We start from the raw sequence: 26678 nt of genomic DNA on the forward strand, positions 1-26678 counted from the left end.
CCACTCCTGCATTCGCCCGTGGATTTTAAGCTTCTTTTCTTACGTTTCTTTTTCCAACTCCACTTATGTGGAGTGGAGTCTGGGCCGTTTTCTTTCTGCTTCTTCAGTACAATGTCGCTTATGCCCGCTTATGCAGCTGGTCCGGAAAACAAAGAAAGTCAGAAAAAGAACAGTCATAATCAATCATGGATAGAATCATTAGTCAAGTGCCAGAAACAGCCACCGAGTAACTAACTAACTAGCAAAAGATGTAAAAAAGACCCATTGTATCTGATGATTCTAGCCCACCTGTACATCAATGATTAGTATCTTCTTCCCCTGAAATCATTTACCTACCAGTTTTTGGGTCCGACTCTCCATCTGGGCCGCAAATCTTGGTTTAATTCCCGTCGTGCTAAATATGGCGACCGATCCCCCCATCCACGATGATTAGACAATTACTAGTACTACTACTTATCACCAGATTCACACACCAACAACAACAACAACAACCCTGTCAAATCCCAAACGAAACGAGCCATACTCGCTAAGCGATGAGCTCTACAATCACAATGAGGGATTAATCTATCCCTGGCACCCTCACCACCGACCCAACAGAACCAAGTACCAATTCCTTGGCTTCCTTCAAGAAACACACACACTCACACAGCACAGGAACAAGTAAGTAAGTAGATTGCGTGTATATCTTCAGCTTAATGCAGGAGTAAAACCCCAGATCAAACCAATGGGAACCCCAACACCCCATCCTTCGCAATCTATACCCTTTTGGGCACAAAGTAACAACAAGAAAAGAAAATCTCGGGTTTTAATCAATATGTGTCAAAAGGTAAGTTTAGTTAACCTCCCCGCTCGCATATCCCGACGTCACCGGAGGCTACTGCACTAGTACCTAGTAGTACTACTTACACCCGATCCTGCGTGTGCCTGACTTCTCTTTTTTTTTTCCTCGTCTGCCTTGCGGGAATGGCGCGGGCTTTCCCCGCAACCCAGCCATCAAGCATGCAGGGGGGAAGGATAACTCGGCGGTGTGTGTGTGTGTGTGTGTGTGGTGTGTGTGGGTGTGGATGTCTACGGAGCGATCTTAGCTTTGGCCCCCTCTCCCCAGAGCGGATCTGGACAGTCGGCCTGGGCGAGTCGGGGAGAGAGAGAGAGAGGGAAAAAGCTTAGTGGCGTCATCTGTTAGTGACTTAGTGGTAGTTAGTCTAGCTTGTGAAACCTCGGCTGATGCTTTATCCTATCTATCCATCTATCGATCGATCTGTTTATGTCCGAATCGGGATATCCCCGGCGCGTGTTCGCCGCAATGGGGAATACGCTAACAGTGCAGGAAGAAGCAATTATTCAGCTAGACATTAATGCGGAGAGGAATATCTCGGCCGGAGCGGATTTTATTTGGAGGACGTTACAGGAACGACGCACGAAGCTGGTACGTATCCAACGATTATGATAAGGTTCGCGCTATCGGGCGCGTTCGCCTCGTCGGCTGTAGTGTGTATATTAAATCCAAATGCACGTATCTGACTATACTATCACACATGTACAAAATCATTACAACTCCGAGGTGGAGCTTTGCGCTGCGTCTTCACTTCTATTGGGTCTTGCGATGCTTTTTCTTGTCGGCCATCGCAGTGCCATTCGTCTCCGTGGATCCGTTGACTGCGTCAATGGCGGTGCTTCGGGGACCAATGTCCACTCCACTGATCATCACCTCGCTGAGAAACTCCAGCACTGCTACAAACGTGCACAGAAAGCTGGCAATGCAGAAGTGGCTGATGGTCGTGCCAATGTCCAACCAGGAGCCCTCGTCGCGCACCATGTAGAAGAAGTTCAGCGTCATGATATCCGAGATCGACATCACCACCATGAACAGGGCGCTGGGTGCAACCTCCAGCCGGCGGTTCAGAATGCCCAGGTTGGCACTGATGATGGCGAAGGGGATGAGAATCTTCAGAATCAGCAGGGCGCCCTGACTGAACGGGCTAAAGACTGGAATGAGCCGGACAACGCTCTCCAAGGAGAATGAGGAGATTGAGGCGATATTGCCCGTGCTGAAGAAGGCTGATTGAAGCAGGAAGAAGAAAAAGAGCGCTACCCGTGCATCTGACACGCTGAGGGTTCGGTAGCGGTAAGTATGGCCTTCAACAATTGCTGTTGCGTCGGTGCCTGGCTTCTTTGAATCCGCAGCGCCGTTCTTTGTCGCTGTAGTAGAGACATGAATAGCGTGCTCCAACCGTACCCAGGTGGCCAGAGTCAGGCAAAAGACGAAGTAAAAGAGCCCCTCGTACGAAATGGTGAGGATGATGAACGATGGAGAGAAGGTGAGGAAAAGGACCATCAAGCGGTGCAGGTAATGCCTGTTGGGATACAGGCGGTAGAGGAAGGGAAGTAGCAGTGAGGTAACTGATGTATGTTAGCCTGCAAAACAACTTGGAGAATAGGAAGTAGCTGTGCTATGCAGTCTCCCTTGATATTCACAACTCACCCAGAACGAACCAACCGACGATTTGGTTGCCAAATGGAAGACCTTCTTTAGCTTGAAGAGAAATTGCACTAGATCTCGTAACTATCAATGCAAGCATGACCATGCCCAGCTACACAAAATTAGCGAATGGCAACCGTGGGGTAGTAGAAGGGAGTTGTGCATACCTGCATGCCCATGATTGTGCGCGAACCACAGCTGGGACGAGTGATGGACGACTGCGTTGTGTGTGCTTTTCTCCCCAAGATGCGGTTCTCAAAAAGTAGGTAAAGCAGGCCGGTGAAGAACATTAACAGGCCTCCCCAGGTTCTGCAAATGCAATCAGTCAATGTCGACAAGTTCGCGAAATGACCAGGGATATACATACATTGTGCCTATCTCTTCGACCTTGTTTGCCGGTAGCAAAGTGAAAGTGCTCATCAGAAGACAGCCCACAAACCATGAAAGGGACAGCAGTGCATGGTTCTTCACGAATCCTGCGCCGTAGCAAAGGGGCCAAAAAGCACCCAGGACAAAGCACACAGTAAAGATTTCGCGATGGAAGTAGGATTGCACCTGTAGACAAATATTAGCTGACTCTCCAAGCTCTATGGGTATGGTGACTTACCAAAGCCTCCAATACACCCACAAAAGCCAACAACTGAAATACAAACGCGACATAGCCACTTGCGGAGTGAACATGACCCATAAGGATGTCGCGGCCAGCAAGTAGAGCCTTTCGTCGGGCGAACACCTCTTCCCAGAAGAATACCGGAAAGAAACCATACAGATAATACCTCCAAGAGGAGTGCTGAACGAAAAAGACAGAGAAAAGTGCAACAAGTATCGACGAGAAGAACGAAGTGCTAAATGCTGTCCGGTTCGAGTCTGAAGTCCCATGAAGGACATGCAAGTCGATAACCGTAGTCAGAGCATAGGCTATCCAGCCCAGGTATCCCAGCGTGACGATGGTTCTGAGGAATAGCCAGTCATATGTCTGTAAGTAGCGCAAGCCCTCCAACGCATTTGCCAGTAAAGCGGACGACATTGCAATGGACTCGTCATAGGAGCCGCTTGTTATCTTGGTCTTTATTTCCTCGAGGTGCTCATCAACAGAGGTCCGGCCATGGTCAGCTAGTGGCTCAAAGGGCCTGTACCGAAGCAGGGCTGCCTTTCTCTGTTCCTCCTTCACACGGTACATCTCCAAGACCTCCTGAGTGTTGGCCAACGCAGCCAGTGCCTTGTCCTTCGGACTAGCGTCCAGGTATTGCAGCGGTAGCTGACCCACAGAATTAGTAGGGAAGTCGAGCCCAGTCAGGTATGCCATAAGGGCCGCCACATCAGCCTGTGCGACATCATTTCGCTGAATGCCGTCAAAGCCCCAATCGGACGACACGCCATCCTCGTGCCCAGTAAGTGTCCCTTCCTGAGTGTATCGAGGTCCGGCTACACCAGAACCCCATACAACAAGTGGCGTCCTAGTATTGTCCGGATGGCCGTCTCCATGACTGCCCCAGTCGCTCATTCCATGGTCAGCTGTGAAAACGAAGGCAGTTTCATCATCCCCGTAAAATTCCTCCACCAATTTGGTTATTTCCTGCACACCTCTGTCAACCAACTTGATATTACGAAGGTATTCCTTCGAGTATGGGCGACTGAAGTGACCGGTAGTATCAAGCCCAAGAAGATGGAGAAAGAAAACCACCTTGTCCTCGCGCAGTTTCGCATCCAGCTCAGGATCAGTTTTGGCGGAAGCAAACAGATCTTTCACTTTCTCAAACACCCAGGTGTCAAGCCGTGTAGCGTCAGACGAGAAGTCCTCCTCCTCTTCGCCGTATGTATCCGCATCAACCCTTCCGGGAACCGCGCCTTCCTGGAACATCAGAAGAATATCCGGACTACCCCAGCTCCATGTATGCCGACTGCGATTGAAGACACTGTCGAAGTTCACCGGGTTCAGCTTCCATCCCGTGGTAACCGCCGACACATCCTCATATAACCCCGCGATAAGCGCAACGTGGCCGGGTCGCGACTCCGTAGGAACTCGAGTATGGGAGATTCCGAAAGTGCCATGGGAAAGCACACGCGAGCGAATAAAGGGGGCCAAGTAAACAGGATCCGCATCTTCTCCGGTGGTATCATCGGGATCGGGCAATGCTTGGAAGGCCTTATCAGCGCGCAGGCCATCGGCGACAAATAGAACGAGACGTTTTGCGGGGGCAGCAGCATCGGGCTCTCGTTCCACGCGGAACGAGCTCATGCCACTAACGATCGGACTGACGAAATAGATGTCGAAGATGGAATAGGCGTAAATTAGGTGGAATACCACCGCGAGGGTGAGGAACCCTACGCGGCCAAGTCGCGCCATGATTTCCGATATAGGAGACCCGGGCAGGGACAAGACAAATTAAGGGAGGGAAATGGAGACCGCAAAACGAATGCAAACCATTAGAAAGAGGAATAGATACAAAGAAGAAGAATGAAGCAAACGGAATTTTAAGAACGGCGAATGAGGCCGATGCAATTGCTTCCTCGCATCGAGCTCAAGAGAGAACGAGCAGATAAAGTGCAGAAGAACAAATGGGATGATGGCAGCTCAGCACTTTTCCGCGTGCCTGAATTGGGGAACTTGGGGAAGGGACCCGCCACCAATCGGGGTCCTCCAATTGGACACGGACAGCTTTACGGCGGGCCACAGGGTCCTCGGGTGCAGTCCCTTACTTTATTTGGTGGTATACAAGATCATAAGGAGATGGATTTACTTATGTAACTTAGTTATTGTGCGCGAGTTGACTCAATGTCTTCTGCCACTGAGAACCATCATCTTTTGATCTTATAGCCGGACAGATACCATCATATTCCCGCCAAATCGGATAGAATTGAAAAAAAAAGTATAACATAAGAAAAAGCATGGAATCGCTCCAGAAGCGCCCTAACGCAGTGTCCCGGCGTCTGCTATGCGATAAGGGATATCTCCAAAAGACTCAACCAAGGTAATCAAAATTCTCAACAAAGAAAGCCCAATCACAATGACAGTATAAATAAAACAATGGGTTTTGCACACGAATGACCCGCCAAGCGATCAGATGGCAGCAGTACTCCGCCGCTTGGTCAGCGCATCGATCACTCTGGTATAGAACTTCGATGCTTGTTGGCGAACAAAAGTAATGTCGACAGTCAAGTACTCGGGAAGAACATCAACCAGTTCACGGTCTCTGTTCTCATCCAACAGTGGGATATACTGAAACTCGGCAGATTCAAAGTTGGCCGACGATACGTGGGGCACAACCAGCTTGAAATGAAGGGCTGTACTCTGTTAGACACCTGTATCAGGCCATCACGGGGCATGGTCAACTTACTTCCATTGCTACCAGTCTGAATACAATCATACAAATTGTCAGACGGTCGCTTCTTAACATCACGGATTATTAGGCCTGTGAGATCAGTGTACAAATCTTCCTTGAGCTGCGCAAATTGAGCTGCCTGCGCGGCTTCGGCAGTGACCGCAGCAGCATTTGCACGATTGGCACCGCTCTTAATTGCACTTCCAGGCATCTTGATGGCCGCATTTTCAAGGCTCGCGGCAGTGTTACGAGCTGCGGCAAGCTTGGTTTGCAAAGCCTTAACCTCAGTCTGTGCCGAGGAGAGCTGACTCGTCGCCTCCTCAGCTTGCGATTTCAACTGAGCTACTTCGGCATCACGTTCCTTCAGCTGTCGTTGAAGCGACCGACTTTGCTGACCAAGTGCCTTCTGGGCCTCTAACTCTGCCTTCAATGATGCGATCAGGTTGTTCGAAGCTAGCAGCTATCAGCATATACGATGCCACGAAGGAACGTGCGCAACACTCACCGTTGGTCATCGACTCGCACTGTTTTCGTAGTTTTTCCATGTTCGAGTTCGCTTCAACAATGCCAATCTCTTTAAGATTCCGATAGCGATTCTCAAGAATATCGCATTTCTTCGTCAATTCACCTATCCGACGACGCAACTCGGGCTCCACATTGGTCTCGGCCATTCCTCCTAGCCTTGACTTTGAAGGAGAGCTGTATATGCCTCTCTGGGATTGTCGTTTTGTGGGAGAGCGTGATACGGATCGGGCTTCTATCGGCGCATCTTGAAGCAGAGTCTCGTCCACGACATCCGGAGCAGTGCTTTCATTATCTTGTGCGTCGTTGTTCTCCTCCACTTCAGGTTTCCGTTTTTGTCTCTTCGGTGGTTCTGGTCTGTCTTCAGGTTTGTCCAGCGATTTGCGTTGTCGGCCAGTTGATGGAGTGTATTCAAATCCACCATCTGTCTGAACTGAGTTCCTTGTGGCAGCATTTTTCCGGCCACGCGGGGCAGCCCTCGTAGACTTGGTGGTCCTTGCTGGCTTTGCAACTTCCTGTGCATCGTCTGCTTCATCATTCGAGGCAGCAGTGCCTTCCGCCTCCTGATCGCCTGCTTCGTGTTCTGACTCCCTGACCTCCGCCTGCTCTTCCGATATGTCTTGCGTTGCTTGCACCGAGTTTCTGCTGCCCTTGGGTCTGCCCCTGCGGCCGCTCTTTCTCGTAGGTGCCTCTGAGGCTTGCGGAGGTGCCGTACTAGAATCGCGCCCGGCTTGCGTAAGGGGCTTCATCTCTGCAGATTTCGATCGAGGTCTTCCTCTCTGCTTCTTAGTAGGGCGTTCCCTTCCGGAGTCATTAGCTTGGATGGGATCCTCATCGCCGGCTGAACTGGACAGCGCAGCAGCGGCCTTTCGTTTGGGCATTGTGGGGACAGTATATATAGGCTATATAAAGTGATGAGATAAATTGAATATATAAAGACGGCGTGTCGTGAATTGTGGGGTGAATGGACGCGACGAGGGTCACACTGAGCTCCGCGCGCGAGCTCCTCCGCCGCCCGACCGCAAACAACAACACTGTGGCAGTGAAGCATGTGACGCTGTCGGCAAAGCCACGTCTCCGACCGCTCGGCGCCACACCTGCGCTCGCTGTCGCCGACGGCCGTCCGACCCCCATCGCATGCATCGTTACAGCTTTATTCGAATAATCTGCCGCTGCTGGACTCGGGGCATTCACTAACAGACGATAGCGTTGCGGATATATATATTAGATCTTGGAGCATCTTAGTGATCGGACATTTGCTCCGCTATCCTGTCGTCATGGCTTCAGCGCGCGGTCCCCGATGGCAGCAGTTCTTGCAGGAATTGGTGATGGTTGCGGGCACCGTGAGTCCAAATGCTCTGGCAGATTCGTTTTACGACTAACTAGTCATCGCTATCAGTCGGCATCTGCATACTTCCTCATCCGATATCTCCTATCCCGCCTTGACTTCGACCCGGAGTCTCAAAAGAAAGAAGAACAAAAACGCAAGTCGGCTGCTATCCTACGGAAGCTTGATGGAGGAGACGAGTCAGATGAGGACTCACCGCGTCGCGGAGGAAAAGGCGGACGCCGGCCAAAGAGAGGGGATCTTGTCCTCAACCAATATGAACAGGCTATTGCTATGGACGTAGTTGCTCCAGATGACATCCCTGTATCATTCGAAGACATAGGAGGTTTGGACGATATCATCGAGGAGCTGAAGGAGTCCGTCATCTATCCTCTTACAATGCCCCATCTCTACGCTTCGACGTCATCGCTTCTTACTGCCCCATCTGGTGTCCTTCTCTACGGGCCGCCTGGATGCGGAAAGACCATGCTTGCGAAGGCGCTCGCTCATGAGAGCGGGGCATGCTTCATTAACCTACACATTTCTACTTTGACTGAGAAGTGGTACGGCGATTCCAACAAGCTGGTCAATGCCGTGTTCTCGCTTGCCAGGAAGTTGCAACCCTCGATCGTTTTCATCGATGAGATTGATGCCGTGCTGGGCACTCGACGAAGCGGAGAGCACGAGGCCAGCGGTATGGTCAAGGCCGAGTTCATGACTCACTGGGACGGTCTTACTTCGGCCAACTCGATGGGCGAGCCGCAGCGAGTGGTTGTTCTGGGTGCCACTAATCGCATAGGCGATATTGACGAGGCCATCCTCCGGCGGATGCCTAAGAAGTTCCCTGTCGCTCTACCCCCTGCAGCACAGCGGCTTCGAATCCTCAGCCTGGTCCTGAAAGATACCAAGGTTGATCGGGATAATTTTGACCTCGATTACTTGGTGAAGGGCATGGCGGGTATGTCGGGTAGTGATATCAAGGAGGCTTGCCGGGATGCAGCCATGGTGCCGGTGCGCGAACTCATCCGCCAGAAAAAGGCTGCTGGACAACAAATGACAGCCGTTGATCCCAAAGAGGTCCGGGGTCTGCGTACAGAAGACTTCTTCTCGCGTGCCGGGGGTGTCCGGGTCATTCCCCCAGCTGCCCAGCTGGCGAACAAAGCCAACTCGGAGAAGGAGTGGAGTACTGAGTCGGAGGCAGCGTCCGAAGCTGAAGCACGAACACCCGCGGAGATGGCGGAACCTCCCGAGTAGTTGCTATCAGCTTTCTTTCTTGAATAAGTATTGTATGACTTTGCAGATTATCACGCGTCCCTTTTGACTCAGTACTGCGTAAAGGGCAAGGCGTTGGGATTCTTGTTTGCTTTCTTTTTCATTGTGGATATACTATCGGGATTTAATGGCTGTGATTTGTATGTGGCTTACGTCCTCCATTGGGGGTGTAGAGAGTCGATATACCCGCTGACGAGATCAGGATTATGAATTTCACCATCCAGCCTGTACTGTATAAAGTAGATAGATTCCAATATTATCACCAACCAGCAAGATCATGAACCGGGTCTACGTGGCCAGTTAAATAAGCCAAGTTTCAAGGCAACGCTGCCGATCCGTGGAGGGTGGTAATGCCATACGGTACTGTACATACTGTGTACTCTGGGCGTATCGGGACGCCACCGGCCGACGTCAAGAGAAACAAATTACGGCCCTCAGCGATGGACTTCAGGGCACCGCTTCAGCTGGGAAGGCATCTTGCCGATCAAAACCCATTGCCCACCAATTTCTTCTTCTTCTTCTTTTCAATCGCTGCAGTTGCCCGCTGAATTATCCGTAAGCACCGAAAATCCCCGGTTGCTTTCTTTCATCTTGTTCCGACCAGAGCATGAGACAGCCACCCCGCCCTGCCGACGTCTGATCTGCCGACTTGAGTCGTCATCACAGGAGGCTAAACTCCATACTTCTTCCTCTTCCTTATCCCGCGCTTCCTCCTCACCCACCCCCAACCCTCCCCCCCCAAACCCGCCTCAGTTCGTGGTCATCCATCCCCTGGGTTCAGAGTTGGGCAATCCTGCGGCTGGAATAACTTCCCCGGTTCATCTACTCGAAACACTGGTGATCTCGCCGCTCCCTAGATCCCCGTGCTAGCTCCGAGCTTCAGGACACGGATGCGATAACTACAGCGCCCGGATGACGAATGGTCTGTCGTAGAGACCTCCGATGGCAAATTGTGCCTGGGCGATCTCACACACAACACTGAGCTTCTGCCGGTGACCTGACGACTCCCGCCCCTCCTTAAATCTATCTTATCGCCCCCCCCCTAGTCGCCAGGGATGAGTTCCAACGGCGGCTTTGCCGACCTCTTCAGCCTTGGGACCGCGAGCACGACAAATACCGGCCGAAGATCCACCTCGACCATTCGATCGCGCAACCGCCGTCTGATCTCATTCACAGAGGATGATGTCGACGAGAATGGCAAACAAATGCAGTCCTCCGGGTTGTCGTCGATGCTATCCCCCGATAACTCCGCTGTTCGCTCCCGCGGTGCTACACCATCGCCTAACCCGTCCCGCGGAGTGTCCCCCATACCCATGAGACATCCCTCTCGAGCAACCGAAGCTGCCAATCGTAGCAAGGGAAACAGCTCCTTAGGTGGGTTCTGCCGTGAGGAGGAAAGTGGAATGATGTTTGCTGAGTCGTCGCGAGCCGCTGTAGACTTCTTTGATGCATCATGGACATCGCTTCAAAGTTTAGCCTCGTCGGTACTAGGGAGCGATATTGCACGACCGGCCACCACCAACGGAAGTACTAGGACGCATGTGAGGAAACCCTCCCGTCCAGATCCTTATATGAGGCCCCCTGCACGGACGTCGACACCAGCAACCTGGGGTCCCTCTGCCCCGTCTACGCCGGAAATTGGAAGCGGAACCCAGGAAGAGAGACAGGCACTAGTGCAGGCAAAGAAAAGGGAAGCCCTATTATTAGCAGACACGGGCCCGGCTTGGAGTACAACCCCCCGACACAAACGGCGGGATTCCAGCGATCGGACGGGTCATTCGAATATTGATCCTGACCTCGACGAGGATGCCTTAGCTTATATACATCATGTACAGTCCACAGATACCATTACCGGAGTTACGATACGATATGGATGCCAGCCCGCGGTATTCCGAAAGGCCAACGGCTTCTGGCCTAGCGATAACATTCAAGGCCGAAAAACGGTCCTTCTGCCGGTTGATTCGTGCTCGGTCAAAGGACGGCCCATCCGGCCTAGAATGGGAGAGGACCTTCTAGGAGATGGTCGCCAGGAAGGCGAATCTTTGGAGGATATGAACGGCAGCTCAATAGCACCAATTCCATCGTCTACGTCTGCCGAGGGGGGAACATCTGCGTCTCCTGCGGCAGAGATTGAAGGTGACCGAATATGGAGGCACGAGTCGTGGGTACATATCGAGGGCTTTCCTGCGCCGGTTGAAATTGGCCGCGTCCCCCGCAGAGCATTGGGGTTCTTCCCACGAACGCGGCGGAAATCGGTTTCGTATTCGGACTCGGTGTCGTCTCCATTATCTGGACGAGGCACAACTGCTCCCTCATCGCCTTCGCCAATCGAATCGGGATTTGCTCAGCCAGTCATTCCCAAATGGAGTCGCCCGCACGCCGATTCGTCTGCGTCACGTACCTCTTCCAAAGGCAAGCCGGGCATTCGCCATCAACGCCAGCGCAGCAACATCCAATTGTCGGGACCTGGCGTTGGCACTCTCGACCATGATGCAAATGCACCAGGCCCCGCCATGGACGGACTTAGCAAATTCTTTGCACAGCATATGCCGAATCTTGCGCCCGTGGCTCGCCCGCCGAATTTCGAAAGCTCGTCGGAAAGTGTGTCGACGGCGGCCGCGAACACACCAACCAGCCTGGACAACCTTGGCGGAGCAGTCGAGTCGTGGGTCAGGAAAATGACGACTCGAGCCAAGGCCAGCTTGAATGAACTGCAGCAGACGCCTGGCCCGGTAACCCATGACCCCGCACAGGCCGTTGGACGACGCGGCAACGGCGATCTCATCGAGCTGGACGACGGGATGGAGTCTCGCAGCTCGTCGAATGCGATCTCCGAGCCTCGGTGGAGACCCGATTTGCTACGGTCGGGATCAAGCCTTCACGAAGGAACAGCGTTGCGGGGACGTTTCCTCAGCCCTTCACCTGGGACGAGCCGGACTCGTTCTGGAGGGGACAGGGCGAAAGATGATTGATGGGCAAATACGCTCCCGAGCGCGCCATCTCCGTGGCTCGGAAGCTTGCTCCTTGATTTGTTGTTTCATAATACTTATTTTTGCTCTTTCGCCCGAGTGCAGTGGTGACTGCATGACGGGCAGGTATTTAACTTGGGCGATACCAACTACACGTGCACTTGAAGCATAGCACGGCGCGACGGGGATGCGTCGTCTTATGACTATAATTGATGTGGCCGACTGATTGTTTGGTGTTAGGGATCTTGTGCTAGTCTTGGTTTTCTGTATTTAGAAGAGAGTGCCGGTGGCATTGTGATTGATATAACTAGAGCAATGCGTGTCTCCATTCGCATCCTCATCGGCCATCCCTTATACCCTGATGGTGCTGACGGGTGAGATGTGGTGATAGCGAGAATAATATTCTGTGTATAGTCTGTCTATCCTCCTTGTGCACTGCAAGTCAGCCGATCATGATCATCCCCACTCAACCCTCCATTTTTGATCTTTATCCGAGACAAACTACACCCATCTCGATTTCAGCCCCGAGTCCATAATCGTCCACAAAATCCCCACAGCCAGGGTACCAACCAGGGTCTTTTTCCCGCCGGAGAAACTAGCATTTAGCTCCTCACTAGGTCATCCCATCGCGTCTTGGCTCCTCATCACCAACTTTCCACCTATAATCTGCATCGACATGCTGCAAAGCCACGACTGTTGCTGGCAGCTGCATGCACCCCAACATTAACCCCGCAAGATACATCCATCCCTGAGTCAATCAAGCTTGACTGTCTTTTACTGCTTCGGAGATACTAACCATGAGCAGTCAGATTATCATCCCAGATGACATCAATCCCACTGATAATCGATCCCATCCTCCTCTATACAATGGGACGCCCCACGTCCATGTAAGAAACAGACTAGCTTTGCTCGGCGTTAATCAATTATGATTGCGAGTTTCACTTCCTTAGTCATGTATTATTATTCTTTCTCTCGGAGAATTAATTCAGCTGCTCATTGCCACCCCTAGGTCTCTAATAAAGGTCAGCATTACTCGTCTCGTAGCTAGCTAGCTGGCTTCCTCCTCCAGTGACTGAGTCAATTGACAGGCCAGCAAAGTAGCAGCCATGGCGAGCACACTCCTCTGGCTCTCCCTCATAGGGAGCAGCGCCCTATCTTCCGCTCTAGATACCAGTAATACCCCTACCATTAAGAGAGCAGACGCAGGCAGCAACAACAACACCTACTCAGTCCCAACCGCCACTCTCAACAACACCGTCTTCGTTGGCCGTTCCCTGCCCGAATTCGAGCAGGAGTTGTTCCTAGGTATCAAGTTTGCAGACGAGCCCGTGCGATTCACCCCTTCGACGTTGAAGACTGCCTATCGCGCCAACGACAGCGACAACGGGGTATACCATGCCTCCTCGGCATCAGGGCTGCAGACTTCCTCAGGGACAGTGCTGTACAACGCCACCGAGTATGGATATGATTGTCCCGGGTATGGATCCGACGAGACAGAGCTGGCGGAGGAGGGATATGCGCGGTTCGACGAGAACTGTATGAATCTGAATGTCATTCGGCCCAAGAGGAAGAGTGAGGATGAGTTGTTGCCGGTTATGATTTGGATCTTTGGTGGTGGTTGGGTGCAGGGTGCGACTGCTGATCCGAGGTATGATCTATGCTTTTGTACTGTGTTGAGCTGGTTGATGCTGATAATGTGCAAGATACAATATGAGTTACATCGTCCGCCAGGGCGCATTGAACGATAAGCCCGTCTTGGGTGTCTCGATCAACTATCGTGTGGCTGCGTTCGGATTCCTTGACTCTGTTGAGGTCATGGTGCGCTACTACCATAACCCTCAAGTATATGCTTCCAGCTGACATGACATTTATAGGAATCCGGCAACACGAACCTAGGACTGCGTGACCAGCGCGTCGCCATGCACTGGGTCAAGCAGAATATCAAGGCGTTCGGTGGTGATCCGGACAAGATTACCATTTGGGGAGAATCAGCGTGAGTATACCCATATTCCATATAGACAGCGCATCTAACATCCATGAATAGTGGCGCCTACAGCGTCGGAGCCCACCTCGTCACCAACGACGGCGACAACGAGGGTCTATTCCGAGCCGGTATGCCCCTCACCCATGCTCCAATCCAGTCCACACACTAAGCAACATTCTACTAGCCATCATGGAATCCGGCAACGCCGTCGGACCCCCGTACAACGGCACAGACTGGTACCAGCCGATGTACGACCAGATCGTGAACGCGACCAAGTATGCCCCCGTCCCTCAAGGCAACACCCAAACACCCACTATAAGTACTAGATATACTAACTAAATCCAGCTGCACCACCTCATCCAACACCCTCCAATGCCTCCGCGAAGTCCCCTTCTCCACCATCTACACGGCCGCCAACCTCGGCCTGGAATGGTTCGCCACCATCGATGGCACCTTCATCAAAGAATACCCTCAAATCAGCTACACAGAGGGCCGCTTCGCCAAGGTTCCCATCCTTCACGGGACTAACACCGACGAGGGCGTGAGTTTCGGTACATCAGGCGTGAACACTGATGCGGAAGCTATTCAGCAGTTGACAGGTGAGCCCCCTCCCTCCAATCTCCAAAATATATATGCTTGTATCATGATACTAATGTAGAATGATGGTCTAGCATCCAAACGCTGGGTCCTAAACGAAACCCAAGCCACGACCCTCCTCTCCCACTACCCCAACATCTCCGCCCTAGGCTGTCCCTACGGATGGGGCAACACGACGTGGCCGAAACTCGGATATGAATATAAGCGCTACGAGTCGATGGCGGGTGATCTGTGCATGGTTGCTCCGAGGAGATTGCTTTCCCAGAAGATGAAGGAGTATGAGCAGCAGCAGGTATTTGCGTATCGGTGGGATGTGGCTGCGTTGAATGATTCGAGTACGATTGGGGTGGCGCATTTTGCGGAGGTAATACTATCCCTTACCCATTTCCCCCCCTTAAATTGATTTCATATGGTTTGGTGACTGATGATATATGTGTATGTCGGGATGTATAGATCCCCTTCGTTTTCGCCAATCCGGTGCAAAACATCACTCCGCTGGGAAGTGATCCAGCGAGACTAGAATTGGGTAATTTGGCCGCGAGGATGTGGACGGCTTTTGTGTCGGATTTGGATCCGAATGGACATGGTGGTATGTATCTCTTCTCTTTCTTTCCCTCTCTTTCCTTATATGTGATACTGACAATGGTGACAGTCTCCGGTATCCCCACCTGGCCGAAATACAACCTCTCTGATCCTCAGGACTTTGTGTTCCGGGTACCAAGGGACGAGAGTTATGTGGAGAAGGATACGTTCCGGACGGAGGGGATTGATTATATTAATACGATTGTTCGGTGAGCAGAGTATTATCAGCATGTATATAGGATGACTACTATATCAAGTAATGGAGGATGCTATACTACCATCTACATACTTTGGTAAAGAATGATTCCTCGACTGATCGATTGTATTGATCTAGTAAGTAAGTCAAGTAGTAATGTAAAATCGACAAAAAAGCCGCCGTTTTTAACCATTTATTTGATTGATTGCAACCCTGCTATACTATATGAATGAATAATAATATAGCGGGTTTAGTTGATGCCGAGCAGCTCAACCTCGCTAATAATCATCAGTATTCCCTTCTTCATTGACAGGGTAAAAAGTAACTTACAAAACAAGGGTCGAGTTAGGGGGGATCAAGCCAGGGAAACCACGGGGGCCGTAGCCGTAGTCACTGTACATAGTATATTAGAATACGAATTTCATACCAACTATAGCATTCTTTTTTTTTTAAGGGTGAGTGGGAGGAAGGGAGATAACTCACGGAGAAATAGTCAGGATGGCCTTCTCGCCAACGCTCATCTGGGGGACGGCCTCATCCCAGCCTGAATAATTAATTAATTAATTAGTAAATTAGTCCATTTCATTCAAATCAATATATCTATAAATAATAGATAGAGGCGATGAAACATACCCTTAATGAGACCACCAACACCGATGGCAGTCTTGAAGGCACCGCGACCACGGGAGCTGTCGAACCTGTTGATTTCATTAAATTAGTATGATGATGTCAGATTCTCTTTCATTTCTTTGTCCATTTAGAATGTCCATATAGCGCAGTACAGCCACTGTCATGGACATCTACTTTAAAGGCTATGGAGAGAGAGAGAGAAAGAGGGAGAAAGAAGGCAGGAAGGGGCGAACATACTGCTTGCCCATCTTGTTAGGGGCGTTCTCATCATACAGACAACCAGTGTAGTGCATGGAGATCTGGTCACCGGGCTTGGGGAACTGCTGGCCGTTGCCAGGGGAGATGATGGTCTTGGTGACACCCATTGTGATAGATGTGTATTTTCAGAATATGAAATTTGATGGAGAGAAGAGGGGAAAATAGAGAAGAAGAAAAGGTGAAGCAGAAATGATGGAAAACGAAGAAGAATCGGGCCAAGTGGGGGCGGGGGGTCAGTTGGTTGATTTATACTTTGGATTTAATTATTTCAGGGCGAGACCAATTTACTAACTAAATTGATTACTTTGGGTTGGCGGTGTATCATTTACTGCTACTACTGCTAATATTATTATTACTACTTTACAAGAAGAGGGGAGGAGGGGGGCAAGAAAAGGATAAGGTTTGATATATTGGGGGAAAAGAGAGGGCATGCGATGATGATTGACTGATGATGATGGAAGATTCGCGCCGCCTGTGTGGGTTCGCTTGGCGCGGAAAAGTCCAGTTAAGTTACGTTTACTACTTCACTACTTATTAATTGCCTTCTCGCTGTGGCCTCATTGCCCGTCTGCAGCTAAAATAGAATGTTGTTCCAATTGCTACTTGGTAGAAGATACTGGCTGCCGCCTGTGCCGCCTGTATTATTTATTATTTTTTCTACTACATGATTTGATTGTCTGGTCTAGTTAGCATTGTACTTGGCTGGCCGGCTGGCCGCTCATGGCCCCAGTACCAGCAGAGCTACTTACTCTTATTAGTAACTAATCCATCAACATCTTCATCAATCATCCACATTTATTTCTTCCCGTGTGATATCTCAGATGGGGAAAAGCAAAAAAGACTAAATCTCACCAACTGTCAATGCATGCAACCCCAATCCCCATGCATGTGATGCATCCCTGTCAACTCCCCTCCCCTCAAATCATTCCTGACTTCGTGGCTCTGCTCCATCCTTACCCCCAAAACGACATCTTCTTCACCTCCTCCAACGACACCTCCTTGATCTGCGTCCTCGGAAACCGTGCATCAACGGGCGCACCATCATCATTACCACCCTCCCCCAGTCCCAGATAATGTAGCTTTGACACACCCACCTGCTCCAAGAACGGCACCACGCGATGGAAATTCAGCCCAACCTGCTCCAATCCATGACTATCATCCGACAGACAAAACCTGCCGCCGCGAGCCAGAAATTCCTGACAAATCTCCCCATTCGGATACGGCTCCTTCATGCCCTTCCTCAACGCCGCCGAATTCACCTCCAACAATCCCCCATATCCCGCCACGTAGTCCAAATTCCGTAGAATCTTCTCCCAGACCCGAGGATACTGCTGAAAGCTCCGATCGGGATCATCACTCTTCAACCGAATCAGATCGAAATGCCCTACTACTACCGGCTTCACCTGCTTCAGCATATCCAGTTGCTCATCGAAGTATGCCTCGAAGAGCAACTCGTCTGTCCCGCCGGCTAGCGTACGCGCCTTCTCGTATAGCGGCCGGTCATAGTCAATAGGGACGGTGAGCGTATGGTGCACGGAACCCATGAAGAACTCGAAGGGGTGCCGCGATAGAGACTCCTCGATTAGCTGTCGCGAGCCCGGCCGGATCCAGTCGATCTCGAACCCGATGAGGATGTTGATTTGATCGGCGTATTTGGATCGGAGCCGCGTGGCTTCGGCGAAGTAGGCTGCTTCGTTGGCTACGTGGCTGGATTCGGTGTCGCCGGCTTCGATCTGGGTTGGTTAGTTAATTAAATGGCTATAGGGTACGATAAGCCGGTGTTTCTGGGATAGAGAGTACCTCTTCTGGGTAGAAATCTTCTTCATGGCGGGGCATATGCTCCGTCAAGCAGAAGGTGTGGAATTTCTTGGAGATGGCCAGCTGGATGATTTCTTCCAGGTTGTCTTTGGCATGGCCAGGGCAGAATTGCCCGGAGTGGCTGTGATGAGAGAAGGGCATCTGGAGAGGTATATTAGCAGGTGAAGTAGACTTAGAGGGTAGATGTTGTGATTGAAGTCGTGATATGATGCGATGAGTATCACTTACCGCGGCCGGTTACCCCGCGATGGAGGGGTTGCTGTTGTTGTTGCCGGTATATAAGGGGAAGCAAGCCGGAGCTCGTGAGTGTCAGGCTGATTATAACTGGTCAGCCACTGACAAACTCGCTTAAACGTGAACCTGAACTAGGAGGTGGTGAAGAGGACCGTGTGAAGAAGCAGGAGTTGTTGCGGCGAGTCAATCTGGACGGATGTTCTGCTCGACCGGCAGCTCCGCCAGCATCTCCGACTCCAGATACGAGATGGTGATCACGCTGTCTACAGACGATATTCCAATATTTATGCGACTTATTGTGCATCCATTACTATTGTACTCTAGTATACATCTATTGATACACTCCAGTGAGTATACAAAGCTAGCCAGCTAGCTCTACCAGATGCCTCCTCCCACCAAGCAGGGCTATCTTCACACTTCCATCCAAATATTACCCCCATCGCAGCTATAGCCACGATTCAACCGTCTCAGCATCACAGTGGACTGTCCGAATCCAGTCCGCGTCTAGTATCTTCCCTATATCCTCCGCATGAAAACTCTCATGAAAACCCATATACTCCTAGAAGGATAAATCTCACCCCGCCGCCACCACCATAGCAACGACATACTCCCCATCATGCGAAATGGACAACTTCCCTACCCTCCCAGCCTCATCCCCATCCCCATCTAAATACACCACCTCCGGCCTCCCCCCCTCCTCCCCCACTGTAACCACCACATCCTTCCAGCTAATATGCGCCGCACCACGGGGCGCCGCTTTGCGCGCTGCCTCTTTGGCCGCGAACCGGCCGGCGAGCCACCGCGTCATGTCGGGGGATATACTTATGCTAGGGGTAGTTGGCGTTTTCGCTGGGATGGAAGAGGGCAATGGAGGCAGGGAGAAGCGGGTGCGAAAGTCTTGTTGTTCGCGGGCGTGGAGAATGCGGTGCGTGAAGCGGGTGAGGTAGTTGGGGCGGGCGAGGAGGCGGGTTATTCGTGGGAGGTGGACGATGTCGGTGCCGATGTTGAGGGCGAAGGGGAAGGGGGTTTGTTTCATGGTGGTTGTGTTCGTTAGGTGGGTTGGTGGGAGTGGTCAAGTTGTGGGTTGGTTGGTTGTTGGGATGTTATTGTGAAAGGTTGGATATGGTCAGGTGACTGGTTGGCTGTGTGACTGGTAGGTATTGAGTGATTGGTGGGTGTGGTTACTACAGGCACATATTGTAAGAATCTATAAACCAGGAACAGATTGTAGTGGCCAGTGGTGTTTATTCCCAGTCAATACTGGATACTCTTGGTTGTAGTGATCTGCTGGCTGTTACACGCATGCTTACTTCTACACCGATATAGCACCTCTTTGTAAAGATTTTACCAGTTCCAGACACGGCAAAGTTGGAGAACAAACGTTCACGGTGTATACTCTATATGTACAGATTCACACCTCCCGTGGAACCGCCAAACCGTCCCAGCAGGCAAGATTTCAAGGACACTGCCCGAGCCCGGCAGGGTAGAATCCAGACCACCCTGAACAACGACCCATTCGGTCATGGATATCATGCATCGAGCATCTTCAATTAGGTTGTTTGTCCTCGACCGATTCCCGTATTAAAGCGGTATTCTAGTGGTCTTTCTTCTTCTCGTCTCCATTCACTTGTTTCAAGAAGTCCCTGTGAGAAACGTTAGCTTGCATTCCAGCACCCCGACCAGATCATTCATAGTTGTGATTGCAGATCTGTCCATCTGCCACAGAGGCGGTACGTACTGGATGAAGGTCTCCTCATCCTTGGAGGAAGCCTGGATGGGAGGGGTGGCAGGCTTGGGCTGGCCACCACCACGGGTAGCGAGACCAACACCGCCGAAGAGAGCACCGAGAACGCTCATGGCGAGCTATACAGAGTCAAGTAGTCAGTGTACAAGTTCCCAGGTAGCTGGTAGGGTATGCCATCGGCCGATGTTATGACCTCGGCAGAGATTGGTCCCGGGACAGGGGAGGGTTGCAACGGGGCGGCAACGGAGACGTACAACGTGGGAGCCGACCTGCTTGCCGGCGATCTGGTAGTAGACGACCATGATGACGGATTGGAGGAGAGAGTTCAATGGAGAACGGTCAGGTCAGAGCGGCGGATGTAGCGGTGCAATGCGAGGTCCAACGGGAATCAGTCGTTGGACGGCAGCGATGGAAGTTGCGGCTATGGTCCTTGCCTGTTTGGGACTGGCGTGTATGCTGAGTCAGTAATGAGTCAGCCTAGTAAGATGTCACGCGAGCTAGCTTGCATCTCACGTGATGTCCCGAAAGTGCCCGACACGTGAGGGTCCCGGGAAGACATCACGGGATATGATGGCATGATTAGAGATGCCCTGAAAAGAAACGAAGAGTTGCGGTATCACAACACCCTGCAGATGCAAAATACAAAAGCTACAGCCAACGTCTGACCACCGAGTACCTTGTACACCGTAGAGGCTAATTTACCCACCAACCTAGCAAACCATCATAGTATGTGGCGGTGTCATCACACAGCTCTCTCCACCAAGCTTAGTTATAGTAAAGCTCCCCCCATCCGAACCTCGGGGGAAGTGAAATCATCCCTGGACGAGACGTGGAGAAATCCCCCGGCTATGCTCTGAGAGCTGCTGCTGGTCGGTTACTGCTGGCGGTTATTCTTGCAGCGAATCGCCGGTGCTATAAGATGCTGTCAGTCCATGGTTTCTTTCGGCCCTGGATTTGCTGGAGCTCCTGTTGACTTTCTAGCTGTCTGGATTTGAAGTCACCATCTCTTGCTTCTCTTCCCCCTTGATTTACTACTTACTACTAATCTCCATTCCTCGCTTCAAACTCCCATCCACATTTTTTTCCAGTCTGCTAGAAATTCATTTTCCATTCTCTTCCCTTTTTCTCACCTCTCATCCAAGCGTTGCTCATTACTCCGACCATCGCATTTGTCCCATCATCACATCATGTTCTGGGGAAAGCATCACGACGACACGCCCGAAGCGGCCCAACAACCGCCCATTCCTCGCAAAAAGCTCCCTTCACATTTGCAAAGACTAGCCGACAACGACGACAGTTTCTACGATGACATCTATTCCTCATAGTACGTGTGACACCATCCCTTTCCCAACTTTAGTGTCGATGTGTCGGGAGGGAAGAAAAGCACTCCCATCTCCGCGTTGTGTTCTCCCCGCATTTTCCGATCCCCGCAAGAAAACCACCAAAAAAGCAACTCTCTCACATCCACACCAACCATCCCCAACTTATTCATCATTAACCAAGAAACCTCTACTACAGCTCCGTAGACTCCACCGAAACCCCCTACCGCTACGCCGGATACGCCAACCGACTCCGCACCGTCTTACTCTCCGCCCACCGCTACGTCGCCTACACCTCCGACATAGGCGAATCCTTTCGCCCCGTGGCGCACCCCTGGCTAGTGCGATCCGCCTACGGCATTTCCTGGACCTATCTAATTGGCGATGTCGCCCACGAAGGCTACAAAGCCTACCTCCGCAATCGCCGCGTCCTAGCGCCTCCCTGCGAGGCCTACAAAGATGCCAGCGACCTCACCCACGAGCAAGTCGCCAAGGGCATGGTAACCGGCAACATCGCCGGCTCTTTAACAGGCAGTAGCAGCAGCGATACGCTGATGCCATGGCCCACGACTCACGTTCCCCTGGCTGAGGACTACCGCACCGTCATGGCCCAGCGCGCCGTGTTCCAAGGTATCGCCAGTATGGGTCTTCCGGCCTTTACCATTCACTCGGTGGTCAAGTACTCTGGGCGCATGTTGAAGAATTCCCGGAGTGTCTTTTTCCGTACTTGGGCGCCTATTGGGGTGAGTTTCCCCCGTTCGTTTCAGGAATACGTACTTTATCATATCAGTACCCGCCGCTAACACATATAAATATACTAGCTCGGTCTCTCCGTCGTGCCTTTCCTCCCCTACCTATTCGACAAACCCGTCGAAGAGGCCGTCGAATGGGCCTTCCATACCGGACTCCGTGCGTATGCCGGTGAAGATGCCGTCCGTCCGTTGCCTCAGGCCGTGAGGACACCTCATGACGAGGAGACCTCTCTGAGCCACTTCCTTAAGTTCCAGGCTGAGAAGAATAACGGCGAGGTCATGGGCTACGATGCTAATGTCTCCTGGGAGAACTATAAGGAGGAACGCCGTCGAGCGAAGGAGCAGCGCATGCAAGAGCGTGAGCAGCGCGGCGAGAAGGGCCCGTTGGCGTTGTTGGGTTTCGGGTCGAATTCGAAAGAGAAGAATGAGTGATTGAGTGATTGATTGATTTTCTTTCTATACCTTTATTTCTTTATCCCCCTCTTTTTAGCTCGGTTTTTTTCTTATGTCATTGGCGATGGAGGGATGGACGGATGGATGGATGAAATGGTTTTTTCTGACTTTCTTATCATTCGCCTCTCTCTCCGCTGCATTTCTGTACTGTACATAATAATTGTCTCTTAGCGTTTTTTCTGCTCTCCTTTCAGCCAAACATCATCAGTCATCATCATTATCACGAACCACATCATTCAAGGGCCAGGTCAAACACATTACTTCCTACTCAATGGTCCTCCGCATTTGCCTATCAACAGAAACAATCCCTACCTAGGTACCTCTTCAAAATACCTTCACACCTCAAAGCAGAGAAATACTACATCCTACATCTCTACAAAAGAATCAACCACATTTGAACATTTTCATTCAGCCCAACCCAACCTAGTCAGATTTAATCCAACCAGTTAGGCTAAGCTAAACAGCTAGCTTGCATGCTTGCATTTCGATCTACTTGATAAAAAGAGAAATATACATCTGTACACATAGCGAGATAAAAAAGGACGGACAAAGAGGTAGAAAACAAAACGCGGGGTAGGAGAGTATAGCACGGCGTTCACTCGTCACAGCAGATACCTACCACCCAATCATTAAGAAAAGCGTAGGGGAGGGGGTGAGTTCAGTCAGGAGGAATAGGTAGATCCATGCCTGAGGGAAGATGGATGATCATAGGGAGAGGATGGAAAGAAAATAAGAAATGGGATATGAAGAAGAGTAAAAAAGTGATTGCGGTGGCAGGTCTTTTTTTCTGTGTCACCATAAGGAGAGTAAGAATGGTATGGATGAAAAAGGTAGTGGAAAATGGCACAAAACGTGTGGGGAATAAGAAGAGTAGAAAGAAAAAGAAAAAGGATATAATCAAACAAATGCCAGGGAAATGAGGACGCGATGGCATATCAAGATAAAATGTGAATACAGTTGGGAACAAATGGCAACATCAACAACGCTTGGTATGTATTCCACACAGATTAGGGGCCCAACGCCCCCAACAACCTCTCTAGAGCGTTGCGTCATGGCTTCGGCTTATATTTTGGCCCTGTCTAGTATTGAACAAAGTACACGATCCATGGTTTATAGGAGAAATACTGATGGGCTTAGTTCCAGCCGAGCGAGTTCTCGGCCATCACCGGCGCGCTGATCATCTGGGTACGGCCAGTGCCCCGGCTGTTCTGGCTGTTGCGGGAGAGACGGCCACCTGCGCCGAAGACGGACCCAGCGCCGCGGCCTTCGCTCATCTGGTCGACGCTCGAGGGGGAGCGCTGGTGCAACTGGCGCTTCTTCCGGTACCGACGCGCAACCCAGAACATACCAGCACCATATGCTGCAGCACCGGCCACAGCACCACATCCGATACCAACGGCACTAGCCTTGGTGGTTCCAGATGAGCTGGTACCAGCATCGCTTTGGTCGTAGCCACCGTCACTGCCATCGCCGTTGCTGCTGCTGCTACCCGATCCACCGCTGTTGGACGAGCTGCCACTGGAAGAACCCGAGTCGCCCACCAGAAGAGGGATGGAAGGGTCGATCATGGCCATCAATGTCTTGACTGTCTCGTTGGGCTGCTCGTAGAGCCTCGAAATGGGGTTGTGGAGCATCTTTCTCAGGGTGTCAACGTCATCCGAAGGGATGTACATCAGCGCAACGGTAGCAATGTAGCCAGTGCTTGCCGAGTTGTCGTAGGGTTGGAGGTCGTACATGACCACGTCAGAGTCATTGAGCTGCAACGCGTAGCCCATACCCTCGGGAACATACATAAAGATCTGGGAGGAAGACAAGGGCGTTGTGGCCACAAAGCTCCAGCGCAGTTTGCCATTGAAACCGATTTGGACCAAGGTATCGTTGGCCGGCTGCTCGGGAAGACCACCAGAAGGAGAGATCGATCCAGGAAGCTGAGCAGCAGCAGTACTGGTACTCGAATGGGTAGCTGTGCCCGTGCTCAGTGACGTAGTAGTGGTGGGCTCAACCACGAGAATGCTTGACGGCAGGTAGTTGTCAGAATCGGAGGTGGTCGTGGTCGGTTTCGGGGCGACAGTCGTCTCAGCGGCCGAGGTGGTCGTCGTGGTGGGTTGTGCGATAGGCGTGGGCGTTTCCTTGCTGGTAGTGGACGGGGCATAGGAAGGCGTCGCAGATACCAGACCCGAGGACTCCTTGGTGGAAGTGATCAAGGGGATCGAAGAGGCAGGGCCAGAAATGGAGGTAAACTTGGATGCAGAGCTGGTGCCAATGGCAGAGCCTGAAACGGATCCAGAAGCAGATCCCGACACAGATCCAGATGCAGAGCCAGGAGCCGATGTAGGAATAACACCTGCAGATCCCGAAACGGATCCAGACGCCGACGTAGGGAACGGTCCTGCAGATCCAGATACAGACCCAGACACCGATGTAGGAATAACGCCCGCAGATCCAGAGGCGGATCCCGAAGCCAATGAAGATGCTGATTCTGAAGTGGTTCCAAAAAGACCCGTCGAGGCAGATCCTGAGACGGAAGCAGAAGCAGATTCAGTCGAAGTGGGCACGATGACAATGCCACCGCTGATTATCGGAGTCGAGGCTCCCGCTGAGGAGCTCTGGGTTCCGCTGGAAGCTCCGGGGATAAGAGCCGTGGAAGTGGCCGAGATACCCAGACTAATGGCCGAAGGTTCCAAGGAAGCGCCTGAGGATGTGCCAAGTAGGGCAGAAACGATATTGACCGACCCAGAAGATGAGGCAGGTGTAACTACAGGAACACTGACGGAAATGGTAGGGAGGCTCAGAGGGAAAGCACTGGAGTCGGCAGACTCGCTTGCACTCTTGCTAGTAGCAGAGGCAGATCCGCTGGAAGTGGTGGTAGTAGGGAAGAGGTCCGAGAGGAAGCCGAGGACACCTCCTGATGATGAGGGGGTGGAAGAAGAAGAGGTCACGTCTTCAGATGCAGACGGGATGAGGCTCGATGATGCTGACCCAGTAGTCTGAGAGGCTGCGCCTGACGAGGTGGCCTGAACGGATGTAACCTGACTCGAGGAGCTCTGGGTTGAAGATTCAGACTTCGAAGTAGACTCAGCCAGAGGGACCTGAGCGGAAGAACTCTGGGCAGATGCGCTCTGGCTAGTGATAAGTTGACTCGAAGTCTCTGCCTTCGAGCTAGCAGTGGCAGATTCCGACTGCGAAGCCTCGGTCGAAGACTCCGTAGTGGAAGCTGGGGTCGAGGATGCTGGGCTGGAAGAGCTCTGAGTGGTGGAATCTTTAGCCGTAGAGCTCTCCGAGGTCGTCGAGCTATCGCTTGTAGAACTCTTGCTTGAGGTAACATCTACAATGACGCCAGCAGAGCTTGAAGCGGGAGCTGGGGTTGCAGAGCTGGACTCGGCTGGCGATGCGGTAGGGCTGGCCGTGGAGGTTGCGCTGGTGCTGGTAGAGGACCCCAAGATACTTGAAATGAAGCTTTCCCAGGAGTCAGCCAACGAACTCTGGCTAGATGTAGTAGCTGCTGCTGCTGCCGCTGCGGCCGACGAAGAAGCTGTCTCTGCCGTCGTTGCTGCTGCTGACGAAGAAGCTGACTCTGGTTTCGCTGACGATTCAGACGCGGAAGTGTGCTTCTCGGATTCGGAGGTAGACTTCTGCTTTTTCGAGTCACTGGTAGTTGAATCCTTGTCGGATGTAGTCGCGCTCGCCGTCGAAGTAGCAGCTGCTGCCGCCGGGGTACTCTCTGCACGCTCAAGGGTAGAGCTAGTTGTCGTTGAAGCACCGGGAACGTTGGGTGCCGTGCCCACAATAGTATGCGTAACACCATTGGCGTCCACGGAAATGGTTACAGGAACAACGATAACAGCAGGTGAAGGGTCAACGATCGGGCTTGTTTGTTCATTGTCCGAGGTGGGCGCTGAATCATGTGTACTCGTTTCGGACCTGGTCGTCAACTCGACAGGCGTAACGGGCTGGGAGGAACCAGGAACGGCGGAGCTAACCTCACGCGCTCCCAAGTCCCGGATCTGTCCTGCCTCCCGGGCTGCGACGAGCTCGAGGCCGCCCAAGGACAGGAACGCGGCCAACAACGAAGTCGTGGGCGCAATCATATTGATTCGAATAGTTAGGTAACAATAGCAGGCGATAAAGAGTGGTCAGGTGGTCGAAAAGACCGTAACAATGCTGAAATGAATGGACAGAGCGAAGGCTCAGATGGGAACCTCCAAAACCAAATATCCCA

At 51.8% G+C, this 26678-nt stretch overlaps 11 protein-coding genes across 11 annotated transcripts; 4 read left to right on the forward strand and 7 right to left on the reverse strand.

Annotated features, from left to right (window-relative positions):
* Positions 1-1492: 1492 nt before the first annotated feature.
* BO79DRAFT_289746 (mannose-ethanolamine phosphotransferase MCD4) lies at positions 1493-5033 on the reverse strand. Its single transcript, XM_025688811.1, has 5 exons — positions 3087-5033; positions 2847-3034; positions 2647-2788; positions 2483-2591; positions 1493-2400 (listed from the first exon to the last, which is right to left on the reverse strand). The coding sequence occupies exons 1-5, from the start codon at positions 4824-4826 to the stop codon at positions 1589-1591; spliced, it is 2991 nt and encodes a 996-aa protein (XP_025536532.1). The 5' UTR covers positions 4827-5033; the 3' UTR covers positions 1493-1588.
* Positions 5034-5320: 287 nt separating this feature from the next.
* On the reverse strand, positions 5321-7205 carry BO79DRAFT_179038 (putative chromosome segregation protein (Pcs1); the record flags this gene model as incomplete). Its single annotated transcript, XM_025680005.1, has 3 exons — positions 5321-5764; positions 5818-6255; positions 6308-7205. 3 exons carry the CDS (start codon positions 7203-7205, stop codon positions 5541-5543), a joined length of 1560 nt encoding a protein of 519 aa, XP_025536533.1. The 3' UTR covers positions 5321-5540.
* A 260-nt stretch (positions 7206-7465) lies between these two features.
* On the forward strand, positions 7466-9138 carry BO79DRAFT_179043 (protein-degrading AAA family ATPase MSP1). The gene is made up of 2 exons (XM_025680006.1): positions 7466-7667; positions 7724-9138. Exons 1-2 carry the CDS (start codon positions 7602-7604, stop codon positions 8903-8905), a joined length of 1248 nt encoding a protein of 415 aa, XP_025536534.1. The 5' UTR covers positions 7466-7601; the 3' UTR covers positions 8906-9138.
* A 748-nt stretch (positions 9139-9886) lies between these two features.
* On the forward strand, positions 9887-12012 carry BO79DRAFT_46038 (putative LysM domain protein). Its single transcript, XM_025689279.1, has 2 exons — positions 9887-10297; positions 10361-12012. The coding sequence occupies exons 1-2, from the start codon at positions 9979-9981 to the stop codon at positions 11893-11895; spliced, it is 1854 nt and encodes a 617-aa protein (XP_025536535.1). The 5' UTR covers positions 9887-9978; the 3' UTR covers positions 11896-12012.
* A 986-nt stretch (positions 12013-12998) lies between these two features.
* On the forward strand, positions 12999-15268 carry BO79DRAFT_200775 (putative triacylglycerol lipase (LipA); the record flags this gene model as incomplete). The annotated part of the gene is made up of 9 exons (XM_025681520.1): positions 12999-13540; positions 13596-13710; positions 13767-13885; positions 13937-14004; positions 14061-14151; positions 14222-14475; positions 14548-14837; positions 14927-15062; positions 15126-15268. The coding sequence occupies 9 exons, from the start codon at positions 12999-13001 to the stop codon at positions 15266-15268; spliced, it is 1758 nt and encodes a 585-aa protein (XP_025536536.1).
* A 34-nt stretch (positions 15269-15302) lies between these two features.
* BO79DRAFT_247450 (FKBP-type peptidyl-prolyl cis-trans isomerase) lies at positions 15303-16335 on the reverse strand. Its single transcript, XM_025685648.1, has 5 exons — positions 16119-16335; positions 15885-15949; positions 15735-15795; positions 15582-15644; positions 15303-15529 (listed from the first exon to the last, which is right to left on the reverse strand). Exons 1-5 carry the CDS (start codon positions 16244-16246, stop codon positions 15502-15504), a joined length of 345 nt encoding a protein of 114 aa, XP_025536537.1. The 5' UTR covers positions 16247-16335; the 3' UTR covers positions 15303-15501.
* Positions 16336-17040: 705 nt separating this feature from the next.
* Positions 17041-18338, reverse strand: BO79DRAFT_179054 (histidinol-phosphatase). Its single transcript, XM_025680007.1, has 3 exons — positions 18186-18338; positions 17940-18098; positions 17041-17872 (listed from the first exon to the last, which is right to left on the reverse strand). Exons 2-3 carry the CDS (start codon positions 18096-18098, stop codon positions 17093-17095), a joined length of 939 nt encoding a protein of 312 aa, XP_025536538.1. The 5' UTR covers positions 18186-18338; the 3' UTR covers positions 17041-17092.
* Positions 18339-18509: 171 nt separating this feature from the next.
* Positions 18510-19260, reverse strand: BO79DRAFT_239785 (holo-ACP synthase). Its single transcript, XM_025684951.1, has one exon. The coding sequence runs from the start codon at positions 19225-19227 to the stop codon at positions 18766-18768; it is 462 nt and encodes a 153-aa protein (XP_025536539.1). The 5' UTR covers positions 19228-19260; the 3' UTR covers positions 18510-18765.
* Positions 19261-19549: 289 nt separating this feature from the next.
* Positions 19550-20312, reverse strand: BO79DRAFT_210776 (ATP19 family protein). Its single transcript, XM_025682886.1, has 3 exons — positions 20190-20312; positions 19930-20054; positions 19550-19834 (listed from the first exon to the last, which is right to left on the reverse strand). Exons 1-3 carry the CDS (start codon positions 20235-20237, stop codon positions 19786-19788), a joined length of 222 nt encoding a protein of 73 aa, XP_025536540.1. The 5' UTR covers positions 20238-20312; the 3' UTR covers positions 19550-19785.
* Positions 20313-20720: 408 nt separating this feature from the next.
* BO79DRAFT_210778 (mitochondrial fission process 1 family protein) lies at positions 20721-22810 on the forward strand. Its single transcript, XM_025682887.1, has 3 exons — positions 20721-21259; positions 21454-21997; positions 22076-22810. Exons 1-3 carry the CDS (start codon positions 21123-21125, stop codon positions 22436-22438), a joined length of 1044 nt encoding a protein of 347 aa, XP_025536541.1. The 5' UTR covers positions 20721-21122; the 3' UTR covers positions 22439-22810.
* A 682-nt stretch (positions 22811-23492) lies between these two features.
* Positions 23493-26640, reverse strand: BO79DRAFT_46070 (putative mucin family signaling protein Msb2). The gene has a single exon (XM_025689280.1). It carries the CDS (start codon positions 26545-26547, stop codon positions 23593-23595), a length of 2955 nt encoding a protein of 984 aa, XP_025536542.1. The 5' UTR covers positions 26548-26640; the 3' UTR covers positions 23493-23592.
* Between the last annotated feature and the right edge of the window lie 38 nt (positions 26641-26678).

This window comes from Aspergillus costaricaensis, assembly GCF_003184835.1.
Source record: "Aspergillus costaricaensis CBS 115574 unplaced genomic scaffold BO79scaffold_30, whole genome shotgun sequence".
Classification (NCBI taxonomy): Eukaryota; Fungi; Ascomycota; class Eurotiomycetes; order Eurotiales; family Aspergillaceae; genus Aspergillus; species Aspergillus costaricensis.

What these genes read in the sequence shown, in the direction of transcription:
- BO79DRAFT_239785 (XM_025684951.1), bottom strand. Translation starts at nt 19,227, where the DNA reads ATGAAACAAACCCCCTTCCCCTTCGCCCTCAACATCGGCACCGACATC.
- BO79DRAFT_46070 (XM_025689280.1), bottom strand. Translation starts at nt 26,547, where the DNA reads ATGATTGCGCCCACGACTTCGTTGTTGGCCGCGTTCCTGTCCTTGGGC.
- BO79DRAFT_179043 (XM_025680006.1), top strand. Translation starts at nt 7,602, where the DNA reads ATGGCTTCAGCGCGCGGTCCCCGATGGCAGCAGTTCTTGCAGGAATTG. An exon ending in TGGTGATGGTTGCGGGCACC is followed by an intron (nt 7,668 to 7,723) that starts GTGAGTCCAAAT and finishes CATCGCTATCAG; the next exon opens with TCGGCATCTGCATACTTCCT.
- BO79DRAFT_289746 (XM_025688811.1), bottom strand. Translation starts at nt 4,826, where the DNA reads ATGGCGCGACTTGGCCGCGTAGGGTTCCTCACCCTCGCGGTGGTATTC. An exon ending in TGGGTGTATTGGAGGCTTTG is followed by an intron (nt 3,035 to 3,086) that starts GTAAGTCACCAT and finishes ATTTGTCTACAG; the next exon opens with GTGCAATCCTACTTCCATCG. An exon ending in GCACAATCATGGGCATGCAG is followed by an intron (nt 2,592 to 2,646) that starts GTATGCACAACT and finishes AATTTTGTGTAG; the next exon opens with CTGGGCATGGTCATGCTTGC.
- BO79DRAFT_46038 (XM_025689279.1), top strand. Translation starts at nt 9,979, where the DNA reads ATGAGTTCCAACGGCGGCTTTGCCGACCTCTTCAGCCTTGGGACCGCG. An exon ending in CAAGGGAAACAGCTCCTTAG is followed by an intron (nt 10,298 to 10,360) that starts GTGGGTTCTGCC and finishes GAGCCGCTGTAG; the next exon opens with ACTTCTTTGATGCATCATGG.
- BO79DRAFT_210778 (XM_025682887.1), top strand. Translation starts at nt 21,123, where the DNA reads ATGTTCTGGGGAAAGCATCACGACGACACGCCCGAAGCGGCCCAACAA. An exon ending in GATGACATCTATTCCTCATA is followed by an intron (nt 21,260 to 21,453) that starts GTACGTGTGACA and finishes CCTCTACTACAG; the next exon opens with CTCCGTAGACTCCACCGAAA. An exon ending in GTACTTGGGCGCCTATTGGG is followed by an intron (nt 21,998 to 22,075) that starts GTGAGTTTCCCC and finishes TAAATATACTAG; the next exon opens with CTCGGTCTCTCCGTCGTGCC.
- BO79DRAFT_179054 (XM_025680007.1), bottom strand. Translation starts at nt 18,098, where the DNA reads ATGCCCTTCTCTCATCACAGCCACTCCGGGCAATTCTGCCCTGGCCAT. An exon ending in AAGATTTCTACCCAGAAGAG is followed by an intron (nt 17,873 to 17,939) that starts GTACTCTCTATC and finishes TAACCAACCCAG; the next exon opens with ATCGAAGCCGGCGACACCGA.
- BO79DRAFT_247450 (XM_025685648.1), bottom strand. Translation starts at nt 16,246, where the DNA reads ATGGGTGTCACCAAGACCATCATCTCCCCTGGCAACGGCCAGCAGTTC. An exon ending in TGTTGGTGGTCTCATTAAGG is followed by an intron (nt 15,796 to 15,884) that starts GTATGTTTCATC and finishes TTAATTATTCAG; the next exon opens with GCTGGGATGAGGCCGTCCCC. An exon ending in CCTAACTCGACCCTTGTTTT is followed by an intron (nt 15,530 to 15,581) that starts GTAAGTTACTTT and finishes GATGATTATTAG; the next exon opens with CGAGGTTGAGCTGCTCGGCA.
- BO79DRAFT_210776 (XM_025682886.1), bottom strand. Translation starts at nt 20,237, where the DNA reads ATGGTCGTCTACTACCAGATCGCCGGCAAGCAGGTCGGCTCCCACGTT. An exon ending in AGCAGGTCGGCTCCCACGTT is followed by an intron (nt 20,055 to 20,189) that starts GTACGTCTCCGT and finishes GACTCTGTATAG; the next exon opens with CTCGCCATGAGCGTTCTCGG. An exon ending in GATGAGGAGACCTTCATCCA is followed by an intron (nt 19,835 to 19,929) that starts GTACGTACCGCC and finishes CGTTTCTCACAG; the next exon opens with GGACTTCTTGAAACAAGTGA.